General features: G+C 29.7%; 2 protein-coding genes across 2 annotated transcripts; one reads left to right on the plus strand and one right to left on the minus strand.

Annotated features, from left to right (window-relative positions):
• Positions 1-239: 239 nt before the first annotated feature.
• LOC148575700 (uncharacterized) lies at positions 240-1014 on the minus strand. The gene is made up of 2 exons (XM_088502506.1): positions 979-1014; positions 240-893 (listed from the first exon to the last, which is right to left on the minus strand). The coding sequence occupies exons 1-2, from the start codon at positions 1012-1014 to the stop codon at positions 240-242; spliced, it is 690 nt and encodes a 229-aa protein (XP_088358632.1).
• A 5781-nt stretch (positions 1015-6795) lies between these two features.
• LOC107624847 (naringenin 8-dimethylallyltransferase 2, chloroplastic) lies at positions 6796-27241 on the plus strand. The gene is made up of 12 exons (XM_016327312.3): positions 6796-6940; positions 7103-7332; positions 8463-8546; positions 10473-10547; positions 11051-11134; positions 12815-12904; positions 17060-17161; positions 23085-23183; positions 23272-23343; positions 23581-23676; positions 25802-25906; positions 26954-27241. The coding sequence occupies exons 1-12, from the start codon at positions 6862-6864 to the stop codon at positions 26993-26995; spliced, it is 1158 nt and encodes a 385-aa protein (XP_016182798.1). The 5' UTR covers positions 6796-6861; the 3' UTR covers positions 26996-27241.
• Positions 27242-27690: the final 449 nt, after the last annotated feature.

Here is a 27690-nt window from a genome sequence, read left to right on the forward strand (position 1 = left end):
TGCTCAACAGATCCACACAGAGAACACCTTTGTTTCTCTCTCTTCCTTGATAGGTGAGTGCGGCTGTTCTGCTCTTCATCTCCAGCAGCTGCTCTCCTCTTTTTCACTGGCCTGTGACTAGGCCTTCGATAGGAGGGAGGCATAACATCAGGGTGTGTAGTTCTCTCCCAAAGATCTACTCCATTCAAGGGATGTATGATTGAGTCATAGCACCTCATGTAAGCTTCTTTCTTATAACACTAAGCCACAAAAGGTTCTAAGTCAAGTCCCTTGAATTTGATGCAACTGATAGCATGGACACAGGGTATGCCACTCATCTGCCAAATTCTACATGAACATTCATGGGATCCTAAGTCGACCGCAAACTTGTCTAATCCGTTCACCACTTCATACTTCGAAGCTGCAGACCAGTATGGCCGCCAATCCCCAACTGACCTAGATCTCTTCTCCAACCTAAATCTAATCCTAGGTAAGATTGTCCCTGAATAATTATGTGCAAGTTCCCTATTTTCTGTCCACCTAGTCATTAGTTTAACCCTGATTTCCTCTAACATTGTGACTATAGGCTTCTCTCTAGCATCAATAATAGCAGAATTAAAGCTCTCGAACATGTTATTAACCAATGTATCTACCTTAGAGTTATTGGTGAACCTAGATCTAAACCAATACCTAGGAGGGATAGCAATTAGGTACCTATAGGCATCCTGATTCACAGCTTTCACCTCAGCCATGTGCCTCTCCCAATCCCTCCAGTGAGTTGTCTTAGCACACTTCCACATCAGTTTCTTCAATTGTAATCCTAGAAACCTTTTTCTGAAGTTGCTGTACAAGTGTCTCACACAGAACCGATTATCCACACCAGGTATAACCTCCTCATATGCTGGCAACAAACTCTGCACGCATGAAATCAAGGAAATTGTAATTAGGGAGAATTGAATGGATGTCATTCATGCTATAAAATTAGTGAACTTTGCTTACTTTTTGTTGGTCAGACATGAAGGTAGATCTTCCCATTTTATCCAGCCCAACATCATATGCAAGATGACTTAGAAATCAACTCCATGAGTCCTTCGTCTCGGCCTCCACAACCGCATATGCAATCGGCAGCATTTGGTCATTGGGATCCACCCAATTGTAGTGAGCAGTTGTCCTCCCTGGGGTGTCTTCAAAAAGCAGCCATCTAGGCCAATGAAATCCCTGCAATGCTGAAAGCTCTGCTTGCATGCTTCCAAGCACACATAGATCCTCTGAAAGATGCAGTAAGTGATCCTGGATGATGCTGGTGCTTCACTGTCAAGATCTGGGGACCTCTGCACTTGTATGCGAACTGAGGATCCTGGATTTGCTCTCATCAGCTCCTGTCCATAATCATAAATTCTTTTATATTGCTCTCGGAAGGTTCCCTGAATTTGATCAAGTGCAATCTGCTTGGTCTTAGTGGCCAATGACTTAGTGACAGTCAAGTTCCATTTCTTCTGTGCCTTCGAAACCAACTCTCTTATTTTCACCTTCGAATTTGATTCAACCTTCTTCTTAAACGCCTTGCCGAGCCATTTCGAGTGTAAGATCCCCACCCTGTGTGCTTGTGTGCATGTGTGTGTCAAGTTCATGCTACGTAGCTGTCAAGTTTTCTCACCTCTGATTTTTGCAGCATACACCCAGAAAGGACAATCACTCGAACAAACAGCCCTAACTCTCTGCAAATCACACTTCCTAAACCTGATTGACCTTGTCGTATGCACAGCATAAGCAGTTACAGTGTCCTTGAACTCCTCCCGAGATGCATACACTGTGCCAACTTCCCATTTGTATTGACTCATATCTTTCTGAAGTTTGTGAACTGAAAATGTGAAACCCTCATGCTCTGAATCAGACCCATCAGCTCCAACCTGGTGATCGAAATCTAAGTCATCACTGTCTCCTCCTTCATCATTGTCAAACTGCTCAGTTGATCCAGCATTCTTTTTCACAGCCCTAGGTTTTTTACTCATCACATTCACATCTTAAAACCCACTTACTTCAGGATCAAGCTCATCATCACTATCAGTAAAGTGCACATCATCTTCACTATCGTCCTCTTCCCCAGATGGATTATACTCCAAATCGAGAATGTCATTGTCACTAGAGTTATCATACTCAAATTCAGATTGCTTTCGCCCCTCATCTACTCCACCATAGAGAACCAGCTCTTGCCCCTCACTAATGTCACCCATCCCATCTTTATCCCCAACATCAATGTAGCCATCATCAGGAAACATCTCTTCGTCTTAAACTTTATGGACAACATACAACTCTACATGGTCTCTCAACTCTGCTATTCGACACATCTCAATGGAATCCGCATCAGTTTTAAACAATTTCAGATTTTTCTCCATGTCTTCAGCAACTGGATCCTTGAACCACAACGATGGGATATTCTCCTCGACGTAACCAAGTTGCTTTAGCTCAGCATACGCTTCAAATACAGACCACCGATCACCATCAATCTCTTCTATCACCATAGTTTCTCCTCCCACATACTCTAATGGACCGTTCTTATACGTAAACCATCCTCCATGGTAGACCTTCACTTTAAAATAACCCATCGTCTTCTACCACACCCTGAAACAGAGTACAACAACACATAGACATTAATATAGAATATGAAACAGACGCACCTTCCTATTTCACACCGATGCTAATCCCTACTCTCCACACACATGGCCTCATTCCAACGATAAGCAGACCCCCAAACCCTAAGTAATCTAACCCGACACTATCCACTACAGCGAGAGCTACCATACTGAAAAGAAGGAAGAAAATCATACCTACTCAAACCCTATCAGTAATGCTTCAGCGACTCTTCACGTCCCTTCCTTCCAGTTCCTTGATCTCGCCTCCTCTCTTCAGTTTCAGTCCATCAACATCTACGGTCCTCTCCGATTCTGGGTTAGGGCACAATGTAATGGATTTGGTTTACGAAGCGTTGTGAATAAAAGGGTGCTGTAATAAACGTTAAGGGTTTCTCATCTAAGGAAAGAAATCAAGCGTTTCGCGCAAAATGAAAAGGGGTAGAATTGTCATTAAAAAAAAATTTAATTACAAAGGACGAAGTTAAATACAAATGCAACATTAAGGACAATTTTAAATCTAAAATTACAAGATGGACGATTTCGATTCTGGCACTAAACTTTAGGGACCAAAATCGTACTTACCCCTTTTTTTTACATTACATTTTATTATAATATATTAAAAAAAAAACTTTTGAATAACTATTTTTTTATTCCATCTCTTATTATGTTACCTAAGCTTAATTCATGGCTACCTTTTTCCATCATCTTAAGCTTTTGAGATGAGTGGTATCATAACACGGTATTAGAATTCTAGATCTAAAAGATCAAAATTTCGATTCTTAGTAAACTTTAAAATTATTAATATTATTTTCTCTCGTTTCGCTGTATACATAGATGTAACAGATTTTTAACTTTTTTTTGAGTTTTTTTCCATTTCAACATGAAGATATTATAACAGAAAGAATTGCAAGTCAGTGAAGACATCATTGTTCACTGTAAACACAAAAATATCCTATGTTCACCACGCGCCACGTCATCCACATCCACGTCGACGGCGGTGCGGAGCTTCCGTTGCCAGAGCTTCTCTAGTCTCTCGGTCAGTGCGGAGGTAGGTTAGAGCCTGTGACATCATCATTATCATCATCTTCATTATTGTTGATGCGTGTTATTATTATCATTATACTCTCAGATATTATTTGACAGTGTATGCGTAAATCAGAAATCAAAAAACAAAAAAGAAAATATTAACATAAATAAATTTGTAAATACTAAATTATTCTTAAAATATATTTATCTATGTTTCACTCGATTTTTGATATCTTTTTATAAAATGTTAAAATCGAGTTTGTATCAAGATATCAATTTAGGAGCAAATACAATTTTTTTGAAAAAGAGTGATGAGCTCAATTCAGAAATTACTTCATTTATTTATTTAAAAAAATCTCACACAAGCAACATTTTTGTTTAGAGAACTATTTAAATAAAAATATTTAAAACGTTTTTTTTAAAATATTTTTTAATAATTAAAATTTAATACACTTATTATTTTTGTTAAAAATAAATCAGACAAATTAATTTGACCCAAATCAGTATAAATTAATATTTTTTTATAAAAAATAATTATAATATCTCTATTATAAAAAATAATTAAAATACTCTTTATATATCAAATTCTTTATAATCAGTGATCAAGTTGTGCAACAACTTGAACTACCTACGCTGCAAGTAGTAACTCCACCACCAATAATCACTTTGCATTAATTGTAGGATACCATGGTGTAGCATTATTATTATTATTGTTATTGCTGTTCGGATCCAATAATCCTACCTCATGAGGTTGAGATTCAATAGTGATTATAATATTAGAGCCGCCTGTGATATCATTTTTATTATTGTTGTTGTTATTATTATAATTACAGAAAATATGCTCAAAATCATCGCTTTTATTGCATTGTCAGATATTATTTGACATTGTATGTGTAAATGAGAAATGAAAAAACAAAAAGAAAATATTAACCTAAATAAATTGATAAATACTAAATTATTGTTAAAATATATTTATCTAAAAAAAAAGTATTTTACTTTTAGAAAGAGAAAACTAAAGAACATTATTACTTAAAATAAAAAAACTCACAAAAAACCATTAATTAAAAGAGAGTATAGTAATGTAAATTAAAATGCAATTTTTATATTTAAATTAAGATACGTATCTTATTAACCTATTCATTTAATCTCTATCACTTATTAATGAATTAATTTTTTTTTTCAAAATTAAAGTTAGGAGTGAAATTTAAACTCATAACTTTTTAAATGAATATAAAAATATTATACCATTTGAGTTATAGTTTATTGGCACTTATTAATGAATTAATTAATATTGAATCAAGTTGTATTTGTATATACCTAGGTATTATTATTGTATATTTGTATATTAATATTAATATTAATTTTTAATTTCAATGTCAAAGTAGCAATGTTCTTTGTGGCGTTGGGAGGGGGTGGCCCAAAAAAATTTAATAGTGAAAAAAATATAAAAGTAAAATTTTAGTATAAATATATTCATAATTTGAAATTAAAGCTTATTTATATTTATCAAGAATAAATTAGAATTATATATACAAACATACATATATATAAATTAAATTAAATTTTTTAATAAATTAATTATTTGATAAAAAGTTATATTAATCTAGAATAATAAAAAATAATTTATAATTGTTCTTTTTTTATTTTCAACATTATTAAAAAAAATTATGTGTTCTTAAATAATTATTTAACTATTCATTATTTTTTATTCCTTTGTAAAATTTTACTTATTATAATATGTGGTGTAAATATTTTTTTAACCAAAATAATTATCAACATAGACAAGATTATTTTAATAAAGAATCTTAATATATTAAAATATAGATAATATGCATTTTCATCTTAACTAACTTTTAGAACACTAAAAATTTTAGTTATATTTAAAAAATTAAGTTTAATTCGATTATTAATTACTTAACTTGTGTTAAAAGTTAACTATAATTATTTATTAATTTTTATTGAGTTGATTTTTTATTTCTTTATAGTTTCTATGTCAAAAACCAAATTTAACAAAATAATTATAATTTTTTATCATAAAACTCAACATTTTATCTATAATTTTAAATTTTTTCAAACAGATAAATAATAAATAAATATTTTAATAACGATGTCTTTTTATATAAAAATAATATTGTAAACTATTATTAAATAATTCAATCAAATATATTTATTTAGTCAAATATGTCAATCCGATTTATAACATGATTTTAATACAAAAGCATTATATTAAAGTATCTAATTAAATAATATAATAGCCAACGAGTTATACGTCAAATAACATAATTTTTTCATACTCACCTAAATGTCGCGAATTCGAATTTTATTCCTAACTTTAAAAAAAAAAACTAAATAATATAACAAATACTTAAGGTAGCATTTAGAAGAGAAATAGAGACTGAGATTGAGAAATAGAAACTAAAAGACTGAAATTGAAATAAGTCTGTACATAAAGTAGTATTTAAAAGAGAGACAAAAACTGAGAGATAGAAACTGAAAGACAGATACTGAAATAAGTCTCAGTATTATGTTTAGTATAAAGTGAGAGACAAAAACTAAAATAAAAATAAAATTCTAATTTAATTTACACAAAGAATAAAATTAAAAATAATTAATTAAAATAAAAATATTTTAGATATAATATATTATTAAAATTTCAGTTTTTGTTCTAAAAAATTTCAACCTCCTATATTTTTATTTTTTCAAAATATTAAAATACTAAAATTTTAAAATAAAAATTTAAATTTTAGTATCAATCTTGTCAACAAACATAATACTAAATTTTATTGTCTCAATTTTTGTCTCGTTACTTCGAAATAAACGCTAACTAAATGAGATCCTTTTTATACTTGTGAACGGAGGAAAAACAAAAACAAAACCGATTTGATACATCTCCCCTGGTGAGACATTTGACCGTTCCTTTTGCCAATAGAACTCTATCACCCATTCTACACTGAAGACTAGTAGGCCTGCATATAATAATGAAAAATTTTTAAATGTATAAAAATACCGTTCAGTTGTTTTAATAGTTGATTTTAATTAATATATATTATATATATTTTTTATAATTCACACGGTTAAAATAACTGCAACACAACTCTTCTTATAATAATTGACTAATTAGTAATTATATAAGTAGCAGGAGAAGTGTATATACATTTTGCGTCATGAACACAACTTTCTTGTCTTAATTGATTGCAAGTCATCCAAAATTTGTTGATTCCGAATGGCTTCAACTTCCAGGCTTCTTCTTGGCACATCACCATTTCCTCATCCTACTCCATCATCACTTTCCATCACAACTGGTACCACTTTTCCCTTTTCTTTTTTCTTCACATAAAAACTCACCTGTAATTATATTTATTAAATAATAATTTAGTCAAATTTATTAAATTATGTAATAACTATATATATATATTAATTTTATATGAATACAATTACATGTAAATTTTTCGTTGGTTGTTTAGGTTCAGTTGCAACAGCAAGAGCTTTATGGCACAAGAACAGAAAACTCCAATCCTTGCAGCATAACTGGAACCATTCTTACAAATTCATTCATGGAAGATCCACAGCACGAAATTTATTTATAAAAGCAACTTCTGAACCGTATGATACACAAAGCATTTGGATCAAGTCTATGAAGGATATCATGCACACTGTCCAAAACTTTACTGTCTCTTATTATTTAATTACTGTGGTTAGTTCACAAATCACAATCAACCTTAAATGCTACACTACACACTTGTTAATATTGTCCATTTAATAATAAAGGGTATGGGTGCAGTGGCAGAGCTTAGTTCGGACAAGGGAGGTCATGGTCCCCTCCCAAACTTTTTATAAAAAACTTAGTAGTACTTTTTCAAAGATAAAAAATAGTTCAATTGACTTAAATACTTTACTATGACTTAAAGTATCTAATAAGTTTAATAAACAACACTCTCTCTATCTTTAAGTTCAAATATCAAAAATTAGATATTTTTTATTTATTTAATTTAATATTATTCTATATTTTACTATTTATTTAATTTAATTTTTATATGATAAAAAATAATAGAATATTCAATAAGTATTAATATTATTGTATTTGTATAAATTGATAAAAAAATTCAATAAATATTATAAATTTTAATATTTGTCTTTCTAACTTCTTCTTTACATATTTTATAAGATATATATTCAAATTTTTATATAAAATAATAATGAAAAATCAAAGAATTGATACATTTTTTAAGAAGAAGGGTAATATTTAAAAAGGAGAACATATAACTTTTACAATATCAACACATGTAGATAGTTCTTCTACTTTAATGAATCACGAAGAAAGTGAGATATAACCTTTAAAAGTTCAAAAATTTACATCTGATGACTTTAACCTTAACTTTTTGGAACAAGATCTTTAAAAACGGCTTTAAATTTGGCAATATCACCCAAACCAGAGAGATGAGATTAGACGAGCTTATCTTAAATGGAGTCCATATCAAAAATATTTTGACAATTATTTTCTATTTGGCCCCCCTAAAATTTTATTTCAAGTTCCGCCACTGTATGGGTGGGTTCCGTTAGAATAGTTGAAAAGATTTTTTAATCAATATATTTATTAGAAAAAGTCTAGGGACAGCAATTTTATTGAATTTTGGCCAGCATGTAACCAGCACAGAAAGGTGAGTCATTGGATAAAATCTCATACCAATCTCACACTATTAAATTATTATTGATGACTATTTAATGGCTACTAATCACAAAAATTACTGGCCCTAATATTGCTCTATTTATTAATTAGTGGGTTGAAAAGACTTATGAGTTTAATATTTTTTTATGTCCGGTCAGTTAATGAGCATATGTTCGGCATCGCTCCTTGCAGTGGAAAATTTATCAGATCTATCTCCAAAGTTTTTTATTGGCTTATTCAAGGTGAGCTTCATATCCTTCTATATCACAATTCTTTATAAATTAGATTAATATTTAATTAGGATCTTAATTAGTACACTAGCCAGCAAAATCTCTTATATTATCACTTGACCCTTCCTATAGCATAAATAATGCATGTCATCTTGCATTTAGAAATAATTTTTTTTGAAGAAAGTGATAATATAACTAAAATAAAGATACATAACCATGAGGTAGAATTCGTTGTCATTTTTTGCATTGCCATCAACAACCAAATAGATCAACACCACATCATTTCTTATAACTCAGAAACGACTTCTTCTTGATTCCATCAAAAAGATTCTGCTATTCCGTTCTAACCAAATGTTTCAGATAACCGCAAAGAATCTTATCAGCCACTTCTTTCTCTCAGACTTACGATCAGACACTTCAATCCAACTCTCAAACAGTTTTTTGATAGTCTCCGGAATAACCCAAGCTCTGTTTGCACCCGTCAATCAAGTACACCACACCTGTCAAGTAAATTCACAACCAAAAACAAATTGTGCATAAATTCTATTTCTTTTTTACATAAAACACAAATCTTATCGCTATGATGTACGATTCCTAACCTACTCAATCACTCTTTAGTGTTGATCCTGCCTATTAAGACAAACCACACAAAGAACTCTACTCTTGGAGGAACCAATCCTCTCTAAATGGCACTAATAAAGCTGTAGCTTGTGATGTTTTCTGGAAGAGTCTCTTTCTGTAGCCATTCAGAAATAATTTATTGGCTTTTTTTATTGATTTTCCATTCTTTTACAAACTTACCATGAAATTGTTATAATTTTACATACATTTTTTTTTGTATAAATAAATATAGTATGAAAATTGAGGTATGTTAATAATAAATTTGCAGAAGGATGATTTATTGGTAAAAAAATATAATCACAATTCATTATCATATTTTGATCTCTAAAATAGTATATCAAATGTTTTAATCTTTTATATTAGAGTCAATAGTTTGATTTACAAAAATATGTCAAATGATTTTATATTCACATGAAAGTTTATAGACATGATCAATAATATATAAAGTTCTCTTACCAAACCAAATATTTGTTATTATTAAATATATCTTTACAAAATTCAAATTTGTCATTCTTTTAAAAAAAATATAGTAGTTGAATGAAGAACAACTAACTACTATTTGATCATTTAAAATAATACATTAAAATAATTAAAATGTTTCAGATTTCAAGTGCCAAATGGTGAGAAAGGTATTTTTTTTAAAAATATTCTTTATACTACTTATTATATATATTTCTTATATTTTTTTATAGTATAAAAGCCAATATTTTTTTCACTTATTAATGACCAATAATTTTGAATACTAAAAATAAAAACAATTGGAAGTCACGATGATGCATGTTTATAATTATCTTTCTAATATTTAAATGAGCAAAAGTCAACTCTATATGTTTTTTTTTAAATAATAAAAAATGAAAGAGATTCAAGGTTTTTTTTATATAATGAAGAGAATAATTAGAAAAATAAATTATAAATCTCAATTATTTTTCTTTAGTATTTTTACTTTAAATACAATATTTTAATTGGAACGCTTCTTCGAGTCTTGATAGGGAGATGAAAACAACTCCAAAATAATATGTATTACTTTGTAATATTTTCTAATTTTCTTTCTTCATGAAATTCAAGTGCAATCGACTTCACGTGAAATTGGCAACTGAGAGTCGTTAGATAATTTGATTGATTTGACTAAATTTTCATCTAACAGCTCTCAACTATCAACTTCATGTGAGTCGACTACACCTGATTTTTTCACCTTCTTTCTTTCTTTTCAATGATCCTAGAAGCTGAAAGGTTTTTTTTTTTTTTTCCTCTTAGAAGATATGATTATTAATTATAACTTCAGAAGTGTTTTATTAATTAACCTCTTTTTCCCCTCAGTATATCATACCTATCATTTTCATGCATTGGTATGTAGTTGGCGTAAATCAATTATCTGATCCTGAAACAGACAAGGTATGAACTTCTTGGCCTTGTGAAATTTTAGATTTTGTAATTTCACAAAAATTTGTTATCATAGAAATATTTTGTTCACCAATGAATTCACGAGAAAGCGTGACATTCAAATAGGTAGGTAAAATAGGTAGGTGTGTTGTGATTCTGTTTTATTATTCATAGTTTTTAAGTTGTAACTAATTTGATAATCGATTTTTTGTGTCTACGAATTTTGTTAGCTTTCAAAAATTTCTCGTTTCTAATCCTTCTAAATTGAAAGGTTTTCAGTTTATTTTAATTTGCATTTTTTATTTCTAATAAATTGTTGTGATACCATTTATATTCATAATATAATTTAAACCAACAGATATATTTGGACGATAATATAATCTATTTTTCACTATTAATGCATCAAAATAATTTTTTTTTTTTACATACACATTCTAGCTTATTACTTTGTTTATGGTATGTCTTACTTTTGTATACTAATGTTATATGTTTTATTATTATTATTATTATTGTAGATTAACAAGCCATATCGTCCGTTGGCATCTGGAAAAATTTCATACAAAACTGGAGTCATTATCTCTATATCATGTTTATTTATGGTACGCTACAATTGATTTATTACTTTTATCAGCATATCAATGTCTATCATGTCTTCTAAATTAAATTTCAATTTCAGTACAATGTGGCAATATAATTTCGGTTTCTTTCTTAATTCCATATCCAATTGACAAATTATTTGTTACATACAACTCGGATAAAGTATTATTCCTTATTATACTACAAAAATTAAAATACTATTTACTGATTTGGCTGATGAAAATTAAAATCATCTCTAAATTTTTTTTTTTTACGTTTAAAATCATTTTAATGTTGAATTTAGTTTTCAAACAAAAATATCCTTATATTTATTACTGGTAGTTATAAAATTTTTATAAAGAGAATAAAAAAATATATTGGTAAGAAAGGCGCAAATAGGCAAATAGCTTTACTCTTCGCAAAAACATAATATCATCATCTTCTTCGGAAATTATAAATTAGAATTTATTCTAATTATTTTCTTAATCTTTGACTTTTGACTCTTGATCTCATCACCTTATTCAAAAGCCTTTTTTTTAAATAGAGCCACCACAATCCCATTTACCACTAACAATAATAATTCTTTTTTTTTTTAAAACAAAACTAAAGAAAAAAAGAAAGAAGAAAAAGAAAGAGAAACATAGAAAAGAAAAGAAAAAAAAATCTTAATCTAAATCACTCTATAAAAGACGAAGCTAGAGAGTGAGTGGTTGAATCCAATTCTTTTTTTTTATCAAGGGTAATTTGGTCCATAAATTAATGTTGGAATAAAAATGATCATTTTTAAAAAAAATTAACGTTACGGGTGATTTAAAAACAAAAATCATTAGGAATGATTTCAATTTTTGACAAAAACCTTGAAGATAACCCTTTTAATTACTAATTTGTTCACTTCATGCTTAAGTAAATTTCATTGGGTTTTTTTAAATTGTGAATAAATGAGAATCAATCATATAGTAACATTTTTTTCAATTTATTATAAATCACTCGTCTTTAAAAGAGATGGCTTCTAGAAAGTTTAAACGAGGGAACTCACTGGTACTAGTTGTTTATAGTTGTTGAAAATTAACTGGTTCAACTCTTTATTTTTTTTTTTCTCTAAATGAACCAGATCTTTTACCTTTATTTTTTATAAGTATTCTAAATCTTTTTACAAAGAACTCAATCTCACCATTTCTGAACAAGTCATCTTTTATCTCTTCATCTTTGGTTTTAATTTTGGACTTTAGGGCTACTTCTTTGTTTTGTTGTTAACTTTTAGAGGTGTGATTTTCTAAGTTAATAATTATATTCTCAACTTATCATAAGTTATTTTGTTAAGATTATTCTTTTCTTGTGTAACAGTATTTTTAATCTCTCATTGATTGGTGAGACTTACTTGTATCTTATAGAAATAATTTTGGATTGGATCGGACCGGGTTTAAGTAGATTCAGTTCCGACCTTAAAAGGATAACGGGTCTACTTTGACCCAACTCGAAATAACCCGAAAAAAAAATCGAATTAAATATCTACATTATAATTATAATTATAAAATAAAATTATATTTATTATAATTAAATATCTGCATTATAATTATAAGGTATATAAAGCAACCAATTTGTACCTATAAAATATACCAAAACAATTTTGTGGACATTTGAAACAAGATATTTTAAGACAGTAGTTGTTAACAAACAACCCCCCTCCAAACTTTTTTTTACAGAGTTTTGGACTTGCGGGAATATCAAGATCAAAGCCATTGCTTTGGTGTCTCCTGATCTATTTTGTGGGAATGACAGGCTATTCAATTAATGTAAGTTCATTTTTGTATTGATGTAAATAAAATTTTATTTTTAATTATTATTATATTTATTCTCACATGATAGCAAAACTATACTTGCATATACTTATTATTAAAGGTCCTATGTAAACATTTGAAAGGCATTAGTGATTTTTTTATATGGGTGATAAAGAAGGGAGACAATACAATTTTTTTTACAAAAAATTTAAAACAAGGATAAGAGGAACAAAACTTGAAGGTTGGTTGGAAATAATGATGATATCACCTCTAGTAACTCGGCCATAAGCTGCAAAGCCATCTTTCTTTGGAGGAGGTTAAGAGAGGGTTATGTTCTGAGAAATAATCGATCCTTTTAATTTTTTTTTTAATAATTGAGAGATTAAAGTGTAATTTCTCATCATTAATTTTATAATTGAAATAAAAAAAAATATAAAAAAAATAATAAAAAATTAAAGATCACATTTTACTTCTTCAATTTTTTTAATAATTAAAAGGATTCATTCTCCTATGTTTAGTGTCCACTCCCAAATTGCTCCAAGAGAGAATAGATGATTGCAAAATTCTTTGAATTCTATTGGGACTTAGTTGGTGGTGATGTATTCCATGCTATCAAAAACTTCTTTAACGAAGAGAATTCTCAAAGGTTTTAACTATATCCATGTCAGACTCATTCTAAAGTTCAAAATGTCATGACCTAGGTTAGGCCAATTAGTTTATCTACCGTCTTTTAAAAATTATATTTAAAATTATATCTCATATAGATTATAAGGCTGTATGAAATTAATTAATCCAAATCAAAGTGTACTTTTGAAGGGCCAACTAATTTCAAATAATATTTTGATAGCTTATAAAGGTATGCATCTTTTGAAAAATAAGAAGACAAGTCTTCAAATGAAAATGGATATGAAATTAGACATGAGCAAGACATATAATAAGGTGGTCTGTCAGTTTTTGTGATTTATCACGGAGAAACTTAGCTTTTAGACTAAGTGGATAAGTTGAATTGGTGAATTAGTCGCATCAGTTTCTTTTTTTATGGTTGTGAAAAATCAACTTTATAATTTTTTTTAAACTATCTAGAGGTTTCAGTCAAGGAGACTCTTTATTCCCATATCTTTTTTTATTTTGTGCGAAAAAACTCTTTTTTACTACATAAGGTAGAATAAAACAGACTAATTCAAAAAATTCAGGTAAATAGGAGGTGTTCTACTATCAGCCATCTATTCTTTGCCGACAAATAAATTATTTTTCAAAAGGTTTTGAGAAAAATTAGAGTTAAGTACGATTTTGGTCACTAAGGTATAGGTCGAAATTTTTTTTCGTCTCCAACCTTTTTTTGTATACAAAATCATCCTAAGGTTTAACTTGATTTTAAAATTGTATGTACTTACCTTAGAGACCAAAATCATACGGAGGAAGCGGCAAAAGCAGAGGCAGAAGTGGATCATAAATAGTTTCTTCTTCTTCTTTCCTTCCTTCCTTCTTCTTCTTCATCCCTTCTCCCTTTACATGAGCAGAAACACGCTCTTTCTCTTATTTTTCTTTTTTTTTTGTTTATTTATAATTTTTTTTGTTATGGATAATTTGAACCAAAATTTTAGGATTTAAGTAAAAATGACAATTTTAAAATTTGATTTTAAACCTTAGAGAGGATTTTATATAAAAAAAAGGTTAAAAATGAAAAAATTTTTGACTTCTACCTTAAAAACCAAAATCTCACTTAACCCAAAAAATTATGATAAAATCCTTCAATTATTAGTAGATTATAAAAAAATTAGTAGGCAAAAATTAAATCTAAGCAAGTCAGCAATTTTCTTTAATAATAACACCCATAACCGCATCCGGATGCAATTGACAACCATGATAAATATTGATCATATTGGAGTTTTGAATAAATATTTAGGTCTGCCAATTAGTGTTAATAAATCCAAAAAGACCCCTTTGAATCTAATTAAAGAGCAAATCCAGCAGAAAATTTAAAGTTGGCAGAGAAATCTGACCTAAATGAAGGCAAACATATTTTAATTAGAACAATAGGTAAAGCAATTTCAAATTAATACTCTCTTTTGTCTTAAATTGCCAAACTCATCTATTATTTATTAATATTTTTAATTTTATAATTAAAATATGTCACGTATAATTTTTTTATTGTAATTAAAATTAAATTTTTTAAATTAAAGAATTCTCCTCTTATTCTTACTAATTTTATAACCAAAATGTATCACATATCACTCTCTCATTGTAATTGAAATTGAATCTTTTTCTTCAAAATTAAAGAATTTTTTCCTCCTCTTTACTAATTTTACAATAAAAATGTGTCACATGTCACTCTTTCATTGCAATTGAAATTAAATTTTTCCCTCCAAAATTAAAGAGTTCTCCCCTCCTTCCTCTTCCTTTCTCTATTTCTCTCAATCCTTCAACCACTCTATCTATTTTATATATCATTATCAATTATCAATATCAATGACTAATTATTAATCTGACAATCAAAATGTGCAACATGACATTCTTTAATTACATTAAAATTAAAATATTAAAATTAAAATTAAAATATATCTATATTATGTATCATATATTACCATACTATCTAATTTAATAATCAAATGTGTCACATGACTCTCTTATTAAAATTGAGAGAAAAATATTTTTTCCAAAATTAATAAACTCTCTTCCTAAATTCTCTCGTCTACCCCTCTCCATTTTTCTATTTCTCTCTACCATTTTTACTCTATATATAATTTATATTTTATATTAGTAATTTGACAAATCAAAATATGTCATCCGATATTTTTTTACAATTAAAATAAATTTTTTAATTCCAAAATTAACAAACTCTCACTCTCATTCTTCATCTTTATCTTTCTCTCTCTTTTCTCTCATTCTCTATTTTTTCTATCTTTCTGTTCTATAGAAAATAAAATTAACAAAATAATATAATTCAAATAAAAAATATTATTATTATATACATATTTTTTTAGTTTTTTATTTAGTTTTAAATTTTCACCGCTTATCTTTCTAATTTATATTTTTATTTCTCTTCTTTTTAATATTTTATTACATATATTGGAGAGAATAGTAATGTTATAATTAAAAGTTAAAATTAAGATTCAATTGTTTTAAAAAAATAATTTTGAATTAATTTTATAATTATTAGTATAATTATATTTTTATATACATAGAGAGAAAAAATATTATTTTTAAATAACAAATATAAAAATTAATTATTTTTATTTGTGCAAAATAAAATTAACACCTAATTAAATTATTTTAAATTTTAGATAACAAATTATAAAATTAATTATTTTAAAATGTAAATATTTAGTTACAATAATGGTCTAAATGCTGCACCTAAAAATGGTCCATTGTGGAATTGGCGAAGTCTGCTGAAAGGGCGTCGTATTGTGGAGAAAGTCTTGAATTGGAGAGTTAAGAGTGAAACTTCCACCAGAATTGCTTTTGAGCCTTGGCTGCTTCCACCATACCCCTTTAGAATTTGATCTTTGGGTGAAGGATATTATGAGTTATGACTCTAGACAGAAGAGTTATTTTCTCTTGAAATTAGAAGCTGAATTCTTTTAATTAAACCAACAGAACGAGAAGATAGATTTCCATGGACACTCAATAAATTAAGAACGTACGATGTTGCCTCTAGATATATCATAGCCAATTATTTTTATGGAATCAACTGTTGAAGTTTATCATTCCTAAAAAAGTGACAATTTTTCTGATTTAAGAAAAACATGTTCCACTCTCAAGGTCACTCCTACTCATACCTATTCCACCTTCTCATGTTAATATTGTAAGAATTTTGCTGGCTCGAGATCAAATAATCGAAAAGAGTGTTTTTCCACCTTCTCCTGTATTTCTAGATGTCCAAAGCAAGCGAGCTTGTTTTAATAACTCTTTGAAAGTCTTTTTAAGGATTTTCTGTTTGATGAATGTTTTTATTCACTGACTTTGTAATTTGAGTAGATTATACTCTTCTATAATAGATGATGTTCATCTAAAATTTCCCATTTCTCTAGCACATGTTGTATTTGTTTTCAACTACCAAAAAATGTTATGAGGATTTAAAGGTATTGCCTCACGTACACTCTTTAATCTTCTCATATATATTATTGCTTGTTTTTATATTATAACTATGTTATATCTAAAAACTTTCAGTTGCCACTATTAAGATGGAAGCAATCTACAATTCCTACACTATTGTCAACTGTACCAGCTAACTTAATAGCAAATATTCTTGCACCTTTTCTTCATATGAAGGTATTTCTTTACATAATTATGCTCTCTTTAGAGCCATATAACTAGTGGTAAGGGTGCATCCATTAGTTTTTCCATCTATTGTAAAAAAAATTTCACATTTTATTTTCGAAGCAATGTTACATAGTCAGTAAATAATTAAATATTATTATTTTTTATCAGTATTTATCTAGCAATAATTTGTATCTATATTTACAGATATTTTGCACATAAAAAATATATAATTTGCACCTATATTTAATAAAATTTTATACATATAATTATATGAATCAATATAATTTACATTTACGTTTTTCAGAATTTACACACATGAATTAGTAAAATTTATTTGTTAAAAATAATTTAATATTTATACTAACTAAATGATAATAAAAATACTAAAAATTGTTAGTCCCAAAAATTTTAAGTTAACAGTAGTACTGTTAGTTGGATAATTAGCTTGTTAATTATAGAGATTAGTTTTTCATAATCAGGTTAGTAAAATTAGTTATTCTCACTTACATGTATGTATATATATGTGACAGCAAGATTTGTAATAGTTAAGAGAAAAGTAAATGAAAAATACTGAAGGCACTTTTTGCCCCCAATTTTCTCTCTCTCTTCTACAATCCCCTTCTTCTTCTAATCAACAATTGGTTCAATCATGGACGCAGAACACAGCAGTTTTAACATGGTGCGGTGAGCGCTCCATGGATTGAATCCTTCGTTTCTTTTCTGTACTTTCTCTGTACTCCTTTGTACTCCCACCTCTTGATTTCTTCTCTTTCCTTAAACCTACACTATAGAGTTTGATGAGAGTTTCTCACTCCCCGATTTTGCGATTTTGCTGTGGTGAGAATTCCGATCAACGGGATTAAGGGAAGAAGATTCTGAATCGGTCATTTACTAGATTCATTGATCAAAGATTTCAATTCCTACTCCAATGGATTCCAACCACACCCCGAATCTTGGAAGCATCGATCTCCAACTTTTGGCCCAAATTGTAGCGCAAATCACTAGTATGCAATCCGCATCGACGAAATCATCTGTGAGCCCTCATCTTGATTTGGCTAGTCCCTATTATTTGCATCCAGCGGACAGTCCAGGTAACCCCTTGATTTCTAGGGTTCTTGATCATCAGAATTATCACAATTGGTCGCACTATATGCTGTTAGCGCTTAAATCAAAGAACAAATTGGCCTTTATTGATGGTACTCTCCCGAAGCCACCTGTAGATGACCCGTTATTTGAGGCTTGGGATCGTTGCAATACTTTTGTCATCTCCTGGATTCATCTTTCTCTAAGCAGTGACATTGCTCAAAGCGTAATGGGAAATAGTATAGCCAAGGATTTATGGCAAGAACTCAAGAATCGATTTTATCAAGGGGATGTCTTCAAGATTGCTGAGCTCCAAGAGAAGTTGTTCTCAATCAAGCAAGGTGATCTGTCTGTCACTCATTATTTCACCAAACTCAAAGGAATTTGGGAAGATTTGGAAACTTTCAGACCCCTCCCACAGTGCAACTGCACACCGAAATGCACATGTGTCTTTGACACGGTTAGCAATTATCGAAAGGATACTTTTGTGGTGCGATTCTTGAGGGGCCTCAATGAACAATTTGGAAGTGCTCGATCAAACATTATGCTCATGAACCCTCTTCCCTCCATTGATTCTGCCTATTCAATGATGCTGCAACAGGAACGACAATTTTTGGGCACTGACATTACTGAGCCGAGCCCTTTGTTGAGCACTGCTTCATCACACACTTTTCAGTCTCGAGGCAGAGGACGCGGGAGAGGCGGTCGAGGACGCGGTCCAAGTGGCAGAGGAAGTTCTAAGCTCTGCGCCTACTGTGGTAAAACTGGACATCTCATCGACACTTGCTACCGCAAGCATGGAATGCCTCCGCATCTTAAGAAACAGAACCAAATCAATAATCTCACTGCTGAGGATGATGATTGCAGTGAACCAATTAGCTTGTATGAGAATCAGGGGGAATCTTCACATGCGAAGTTTACTTCAGAGCAAAAAGATGCATTACTGGCCCTTTTGCAGCATCATGGAGCCAAGGTCAATCATAATATGAATCAAATTGCTCCAGCCAATGACACCAATCCTGGTGAGCATCACTATGCTCTCATGTCCATTTGTTCACAGCACAATGACTCCTGGGTCATCGACACTGGAGCCACCATACATGTGACATATAAGTTAGATGCATTTGATTCGTACCATAAAATCAAACCAGTAAAAGTTAGATTACCAAACAACCAAATCATCATTGCATCTATTGCGGGTCGTGTCATTTTCTCAAAATCTTTATACCTTACAAATGTCTTATACATTCCATCTTTTGCATACAATTTAATTTCTGTTTCACAACTCATTGCATCACTTGACTGCCAATTTGTTTTCAACAAATTTGGTTGTGAGATACAGGACCTTCCAACATGGAAGATGATTGGAGCAGCTGATTACTCTAATGGCTTGTATACACTGAACACCAGCACCACCATACATAATACACTTCAATGCAGCTCACATGACACCACGATGCACAACACCGAACTGTGGCACCTCAGATTGGGCCATGTTCCTTTCAATAAATTGCAACTCTTACATGATTTGTTTCCTTCAATTTCTAGTTCAAACTTTAATAAAATTGTGGCTGCAAAGCCGTGTGATTCTTGTCAATTTGCCAAACAAAAGAGACTCTCTTTTTCTACTAGTCATAGCAAATCTAATGCAGTGTTTGACATTATACACATTGATATTTGGGGTCCTTTGAATATTCTTTCTACTGATGGTAACAAGTATTTTCTCACTATAGTAGATGACTACAGCAGATACACTTGGATATTTTTTATGAAATTAAAATCTGAGACAGAGAGACTGATTAAGAACTTTGTAACCCTCATTGAAAATCAATTTCACAAGACTATAAAATGCATTCGGTCTGACAATGGCAAGGAGTTCTTAATGCATGACTTTTATGCAGCCAAAGGCATATTGCATCAAAGGTCATGCGTGGCAACTCCACAACAGAATGGAATAGTAGAACGCAAGCACCAGCACATACTGCAGGTAGCTCGATCCATTCTATTTCACTCTGCTGTCCCTAATTGCTATTGGGATTTTGCCGTCGCTCATGCTATCCATTTGATCAATAGATTGCCAAGTTCCATCTTAGAAAACAAAACACCTTTTGAAATGATTTTTAACATCAAACCAGATTTCAAACATTTAAAAGTTTTTGGTTGTCTCACTTATATCTCAACACTTGCAGTTGGTAGGATGAAACTCGATAAACGGGCCAGAAAGTGTGTTTTTCTAGGATATAAGGAAGGGACCAAAGGTTACATTGTTTTAGATGTACAAAGCAAACAATTATTTGTGTCAAGAGACGTCGTGTTTTTTGAGTCAAGTCTGCCTTTCACTGAGGCAGCGCTTCCCGCACCTCCTATATCTCATACAATATGTGCTAAGCCCGTTGACCCATTTCTATACACTGAGGCTTATGATGCCACACCACAACATCACGATGACCACAATTCACCCAATATTTCATCACACTTGCCTCCCCTTTCACAAAATTCACATCAACAGATCACTCACACACCATTGAGGACTCACACGGAGGCTCTCTCACAACCTCCTCTATTAACTCCACTCAGAAGGTCCTCAAGGATCCACAAACCACCACGCCACCTAGCTGATTTTCAGTGCATGCAAACCTCTAAACTTTCTATTGCACAATCATCATCATCCTTGTATCCTCTTTCACATTGCATATCATACCATAAACTCTCATCCACTCACAAGGCATTGTCATTGGCTGTTTCAAATGCATCTGAACCTTCATCTTATGAGGAAGCTGTAACTCAAAAATGCTGGGAAGAGGCCATTAATGTAGAATTAAATGCTCTAAAGTCAAATGAAACATGGGACCTCACCCCTCTTCCTCATGGCAAGTCTACAATTGGTAATAAATGGGTTTTTAAATTGAAATTGAGGCCTGATGGATCTGTTGAACGCCACAAGGCCCGGCTGGTTGCAAAGGGTTACACCCAAACTCCTGGTTTTGATTTTTTTGACACATACAGTCCCGTTGCGAAGATGGCAACCCTTCGGACTCTCTTGGCAATTTCAGCAGCTAAGAATTGGTATTTGCAACAACTCGATGTCAATACGGCATTTTTACATGGCGATCTGGATGAGGAGGTCTATATGAGACCCCCTAAAGGTCTTCATCTACCAAGACCGGACCTAGTTTGCAAACTCAAAAAGTCTCTCTATGGCTTAAAACAAGCCAGCAGGCAATGGAACGTGAAACTGACTTCAATGTTAGTTAGTTTGGGGTACAAACAATCCATCAATGATTACTCTCTCTTCACTAAACAATCTGCCAAGTCGTTTACTGCTGTTTTGGTTTATGTGGATGATTTAATACTGACAGGGGATGACCAAGATGAAATAAGGAAAACAAAGATGGCTCTAGACAAAGCATTCAGCATCAAGGACATAGGTGATCTCAAATATTTCTTAGGCTTGGAAATAGCTAGGAGCAACAAAGGTATCTCTGTTTGTCAAAGAAAATATGTCACTGATTTGTTGAAGGACTATGGCTTGAGTGATGCCAAACCAGTTAGTACTCCCATGGAGTATACATCAAAACTGTCCAGATCAGCTGCACCTCCGTATGACGACATTTCAGCATATCGCAGATTGGTTGGAAGATTGGTGTATTTGACCACGACAAGGCCGGACATTTGTTATGCAGTTGGCAAGTTAAGTCAGTGTTTGGACTGCCCTACAACAGCCCACTATCAAGCTGCGATTCGTGTGTTGAAATACCTCAAGAATACCCCCGCTACTGGCCTCATATTCCCTACCTCTTCCGACCTCTGTCTGAAAGGCTTCACTGATGCTGACTGGGCATCTTGTCCAGATACCAGGAGGTCAATTTCTGGGTATTGCTTCTTTTTGGGTGATGCTTTAGTTTCTTGGAAGAGTAAAAAGCAACCTACTGTAGCGAGGTCATCCTCAGAAGCCGAGTATAGAGCCATGGCAGCTGGTGTGTGTGAGGTTCAATGGTTGTCCTATCTTCTACATGATCTTAATATTCCTATTACTCAGCCTATTCCCTTTTATTGTGATAACCAGTCTGCCCTTTATATTGCTGCGAATCCTGTATTTCATGAAAGGACTAAGCATATTGAGGTAGATTGTCATGTGGTGCGAGAAAGAGCCGTGTCTGGGTTAGTTAAGTTGTTACCTATCTCAAGCAAAAATCAAACAGCGGATATCTTCACCAAGGCCTTAGCACCTGGTCCTTTTCAGAATTGTTTTAGCAAGCTAGGCCTGTTCGATTTGTATGCTCCTCAATTGAGGGGGAATGGTACCAGTGATTTTGTTACTTGATGATTGAGATGTTCCCTTATTGCAAGTTAGTGATATGGAATTCTCCATTTCTCTAACTTGAGGGGGAATGTTAGTTAGTTAGATGATGTCATAGTTAGTTTTTTTTTTATTTTTTAACTCCAAGTTGATATTATGACAATATGCATAACTATCAACTTAAGGGGGAATGTTAGTTGGATAATTAGCTTGTTAATTATAGAGATTAGTTTTTCATAATCAGGTTAGTAAAATTAGTTATTCTCACTTACATGTATGTATATATATGTGACAGCAAGATTTGTAATAGTTAAGAGAAAAGTAAATGAAAAATACTGAAGGCACTTTTTGCCCCCAATTTTCTCTCTCTCTTCTACAATCCCCTTCTTCTTCTAATCAACAATTGGTTCAATCATGGACGCAGAACACAGCAGTTTTAACAAGTACAATAATACTAGAGTTAATGCATAATTCAATTTCCAATGTAGCAAATTGGTGTTCAAAGAAGTCTAATATATCTTTGTGTTCAAATGTAATCCTTGATTCTAGACCTATGTTCTGGAGAAGACAACTATATTTCCAAGATCAATAGTCTTTGCCAGTGTGGTCATGAGCGTTTACTATTTAGTCATCATGTTGTTACTAAAGGTAATAAACTTATATATATTAACACTAATAATATGTCTTTTGCTTTAATTTGCTCTCTTAATATACAATATTTGTTGGGATAAAATAGGAAATACCTGACCTTGAAGGAGACAAAGTAACAGGTTTACAAACTTTGTCGGTACACTTTGGTCCAAAGCAGGTATTTTCTCATCTCTTGCAATACCTCGTGATGATGTTATATGGATTTAATTTTGATATACTATATGTGTAAATCAGCTTTATACGTATATTTAATTATATAATATTATATTTAAAAAATAAATATAATTAAAAGATTATATAAAATATTTTATACTATTAGTACATTAAAATTAAATTTTATATCGATATCACACTATCATATTTCTAAATTCCTTTTTTATTAATCTTGTTTTAGGTATTCTGGTCATGTGTTTTACTTCTTGAAATGGCTTATGGAATTGCCATTATCATGGGAGCAACATCTCCCTTCTTATGGAGTAAAATTTTCACGGTAATGTGCTATTCACTTGTATAACTTATAATTTTGGAGGTCTAATATTCATTTTTTTTTTTGAAATTTATTATTGTTGTTGTTTTTTCTTGGGACATAGATTGGAATTTTATTCAAATAACTAGAAGTTTGGTTAATGTTGATAAGTAAATTTCCATTTTCTTTATTTTATCCACTTTCAACAACAAAATCTCATTTTTTTCCCCATAATTTCAAAATTATCTCCTTAAAGGCTAATGCTTTATTTTCAATTAGAATACTTCAATAAATTTCAAAATGTATTATTTTGTTTAACTTAAGATTAAAAATGATTAGTCGAGATGATAATAGATATCTATGAGTTTGATCCCATTCTCCTCCTTTAAAAAAATATGCCCTTTTTTTTTTGCTCTATTTCCATTACAGATCTCCATTTAATAGTTTAGAAAACATCTCCATCAATTTGCCTTCCTTTTCTTACACACACCCCACATTTTTTGGAACAATTTGATCATCAAGCTTACTAATAGTGAGATTGAATAAATCTCTTTTTTTATTATAGGAAAAATATAGATAAATAATTCCTAATCAACTAACTTTAAACAACTGCAATTAATAATTAATAATTTTATATTTAAAAAAAATAAAATTTAAATAATTATTAATTAATAATAATTTTAAAAAAATCAAAATTACTAATTAATGATGAGTTGGCTAGTAGTTGGCTAATTGGGTATTGATTAGCTAACGGAGTTCTTTATTATATAAGAAACTGGATAAAAAAATTAAAAATATAATAATTTTCTTTCTTTTAACTTCAAGTATCCATTTGCGCTCTTATTTATCTTGGGGATCATATCATCTAGTACTTATGAAAAGCTGACTATCCATTTGGATTTGGATAGGTTTATAACTGATTTTTTTTTATTTTTAATTTATGAAAATATGTAGTATTATGTCTGGTATAATTTTTAAAATAAAATTGTAATTTTTTAAAAAGTTATTTTGGTGTTTAAGTTAGAAGTTAAAAAAAAAATGATTTCTCTCATAATAAATTTTTTTTTATCATTTTTTTCTTAAAATAAGTACTTTTAGAACTAAAAAACCAAATACAAAATAACTTATTTATAAGCTACTTTTAATATAAACATTTATTGTTTAAACTATTTCTTCAAAAATAACTTAATTAAGTTATTTACCCAAACTGAACTTAAACTCATATCACAAGTGCTTCTTTGGGGAGAGGGGTTTTCCATTCTCCTAATATTAAACAAAAAAACTTTGTGGACGAAAACCACTTTTTAACACATTTATATTTGGATAAAGTATTATTTTAGTATTAATATTTGGGTTAAATTTTAATTTCATCTTTAATATTTGAAATGTTCTATTTTCTCTTCAAACATTTTGTTTCATCTTATTTTAGTCTCTTTAATCAAAATTAAATTTTTTTTATTATTCTATTATTTTCATTCTCAAATCACTATATATATTAACTAGTATGACCACTATAATTATAATTTTTGTTAATATCTAAAAAATCACAATAGATGAAAGTGTGTTTTTAGCCAAAAAAAGTTATACTAGAAGATTAAAATAGGACGAAAAAAAATATTTCGGATAAAAATAAAATATTTTAAATTTTAAAGATAAAAATAATATTTTTCTCTTTATATTTAATAGCTATTTGAGGTAAGAGTTCCACGAAAAATATTTTATTTTACAATCCCTTATAATAAATAGATAAATTATTTTATGTTAGCTTAAGTGGCCTTCCTCAATCTCCTAATTTTGCCAATTAAATAGTAAAATTTTAATCCTGCTTGTCAGTATGTATACCCCTAAAATATATTAAAAGAAATGTTTGAGTTATATATATCTGTTATAGACTTATAGTACATATTAAAATATTAATTTGAAATACTTTAATTTGGAACTTACATTTTTTTATCAATTCATTTAACACGAAAAAAGGAGTTTAAGACTCTAATTTACTAACCAATTATTTTAATTTTCCCATGTAGACGTATGTACTTTATTTGAACCTCCATAATCATGTTCACTAATATCAAGTGAAAGTAGGATTACTTCATTATTATTATAATAAAGTTTTGATTATTGTATTGTATATCATTCAATTTGTTAGGTGATAGCACATGGCATCATGGCTTTGATCTTTTGGTATCGTGCTGATTCTGTAGATTTAAAGAGCAAAGATTATTCCCAATCCTTTTATATGTTTATCTATAAGGTATGCAATAACTTTACACTATAAATTAAAGTAATATGAGAAATTAGTTTAGGTGAAGCCAATATGTTTCATAATGGAATTTACATGATAAGTTGACCATATATTTTTAATACAATTTTTTTGATAGAGTATTTTTAATACAATTATATTAAGCATATATAAAAATTAATTATTAAAATTAGTTATTAGTATATAATACATATTAAAATATAAAATATGTATTAAAAATACAATCATGTTAGGTGTACGCTAAAATTAACTACTAAAATCAGTTATTAGAATAAAATACACCTTAAAATATAAAATATACATTAAAAATGAATTAACTACACATGTATTTATTTACAAATACATTATAGCTAATTTTAATAGTTGATCTTGGTGTGCAAATAATATTTTTTCTAATAATAAATTAAACTGCATACATATGTATTAAACAGAAATACATAATAAGAAATACATAATAACTGATTTAGTAATTGATTTTAAATATATAAATATTATTTTTAATATAATAATATTTAAAAAATAATAAAAAATTTGTTCAAATAATTTAAAATTATCTTATTTAATATTTATTAAATATGGCTAGAATCTATCTGTTATTTGTTTGGAGAATAAAAATATTTGATAACAAAAAGATATTAGCAAAAAAAAAAATCAAAATTTAATATTTTTTATTTTATTTAATATATTCTGTAATAAATAAATATTAAATAAAATAAATTTAAGTTATTTAGATGGATTATTTTTTGTCTTCATAGGATTAATATTTTGAGAAATAAGTAAAAAAGGGATTTATGGTTTAGTGGTTTTGGTGCTATGATGTTTAAATAGGCAAGTAGAGAATATAGAGATGGAGATATAAGATCCTTTTATATAACTACTCAATCAATTTAATTTATTACATGATTGAATGATGCTATCCAAATTAATTAAAAGAGAACGTAACTATCATGCCTTTGAAAGTAGTCAATGTTGATCAAAGTTATGAATGCATGTGAATATGATTATTGCTAATTCACATGTTTTATTTTATTTTTTCAGCTTCTTTGTGTGGAGAACATCCTTATACTTTTCGTGAGATAGATGAAGATGCACAAGTATTATTCATATAATAAATAGTGCAAACTTTTCTATATGCTATGTATCTTGGTTACGTTGATTATATATTCATATATATAAACTTAGTAATTATTGTTTTACATCAATTAATAGCTTTGCTTTAGTATCAAATGGAAAATATTTGGATGTATGTCTTATAATTTTGGATAGGAAAAGTTTCATCACACATATGCATAAATGGAAAAACATCCAAAGACAAAATTCCAAAAATTCATTGCATGCATGAAACTAGCTTCTCGATCAAGAACAAATACAAATATAATGTGAACTACTTGAAAAACATTATATAAACATACATCATATATAGGGAGTCATGAAGTACTATCAAGAGGCACAGTTACTAACATGTTAAGAAGAAATAAGTGTTAGCTCCAAAAACCCAAGCCCAACAGAGAGCGATTTTGAATATCAATAGAGATAAAATGGAAATAAAAAATTTCATTGAAAATTATTATCTATGGGCTCAAATGTGTAGGTCACAATTTTTTATTTAGATGTGGCTACCAAGAAATCAAATTTTCTCTTCTTTTCTTTGAAGAAGGATTTTGTGGATTTTTACAACATCAAATCATCAATAGTTTGATTCTTTGATCAATTCATAGTAGCAATGGAGCATACTTGATGGAGGCGGAAATCAGTCAATTAAGAAATTATAATAA

Source organism: Arachis ipaensis, chromosome B1 (assembly GCF_059453495.1).
Source record: "Arachis ipaensis isolate K30076 ecotype BB chromosome B1, ASM5945349v1, whole genome shotgun sequence".
Taxonomy (NCBI): domain Eukaryota; kingdom Viridiplantae; phylum Streptophyta; class Magnoliopsida; order Fabales; family Fabaceae; genus Arachis; species Arachis ipaensis.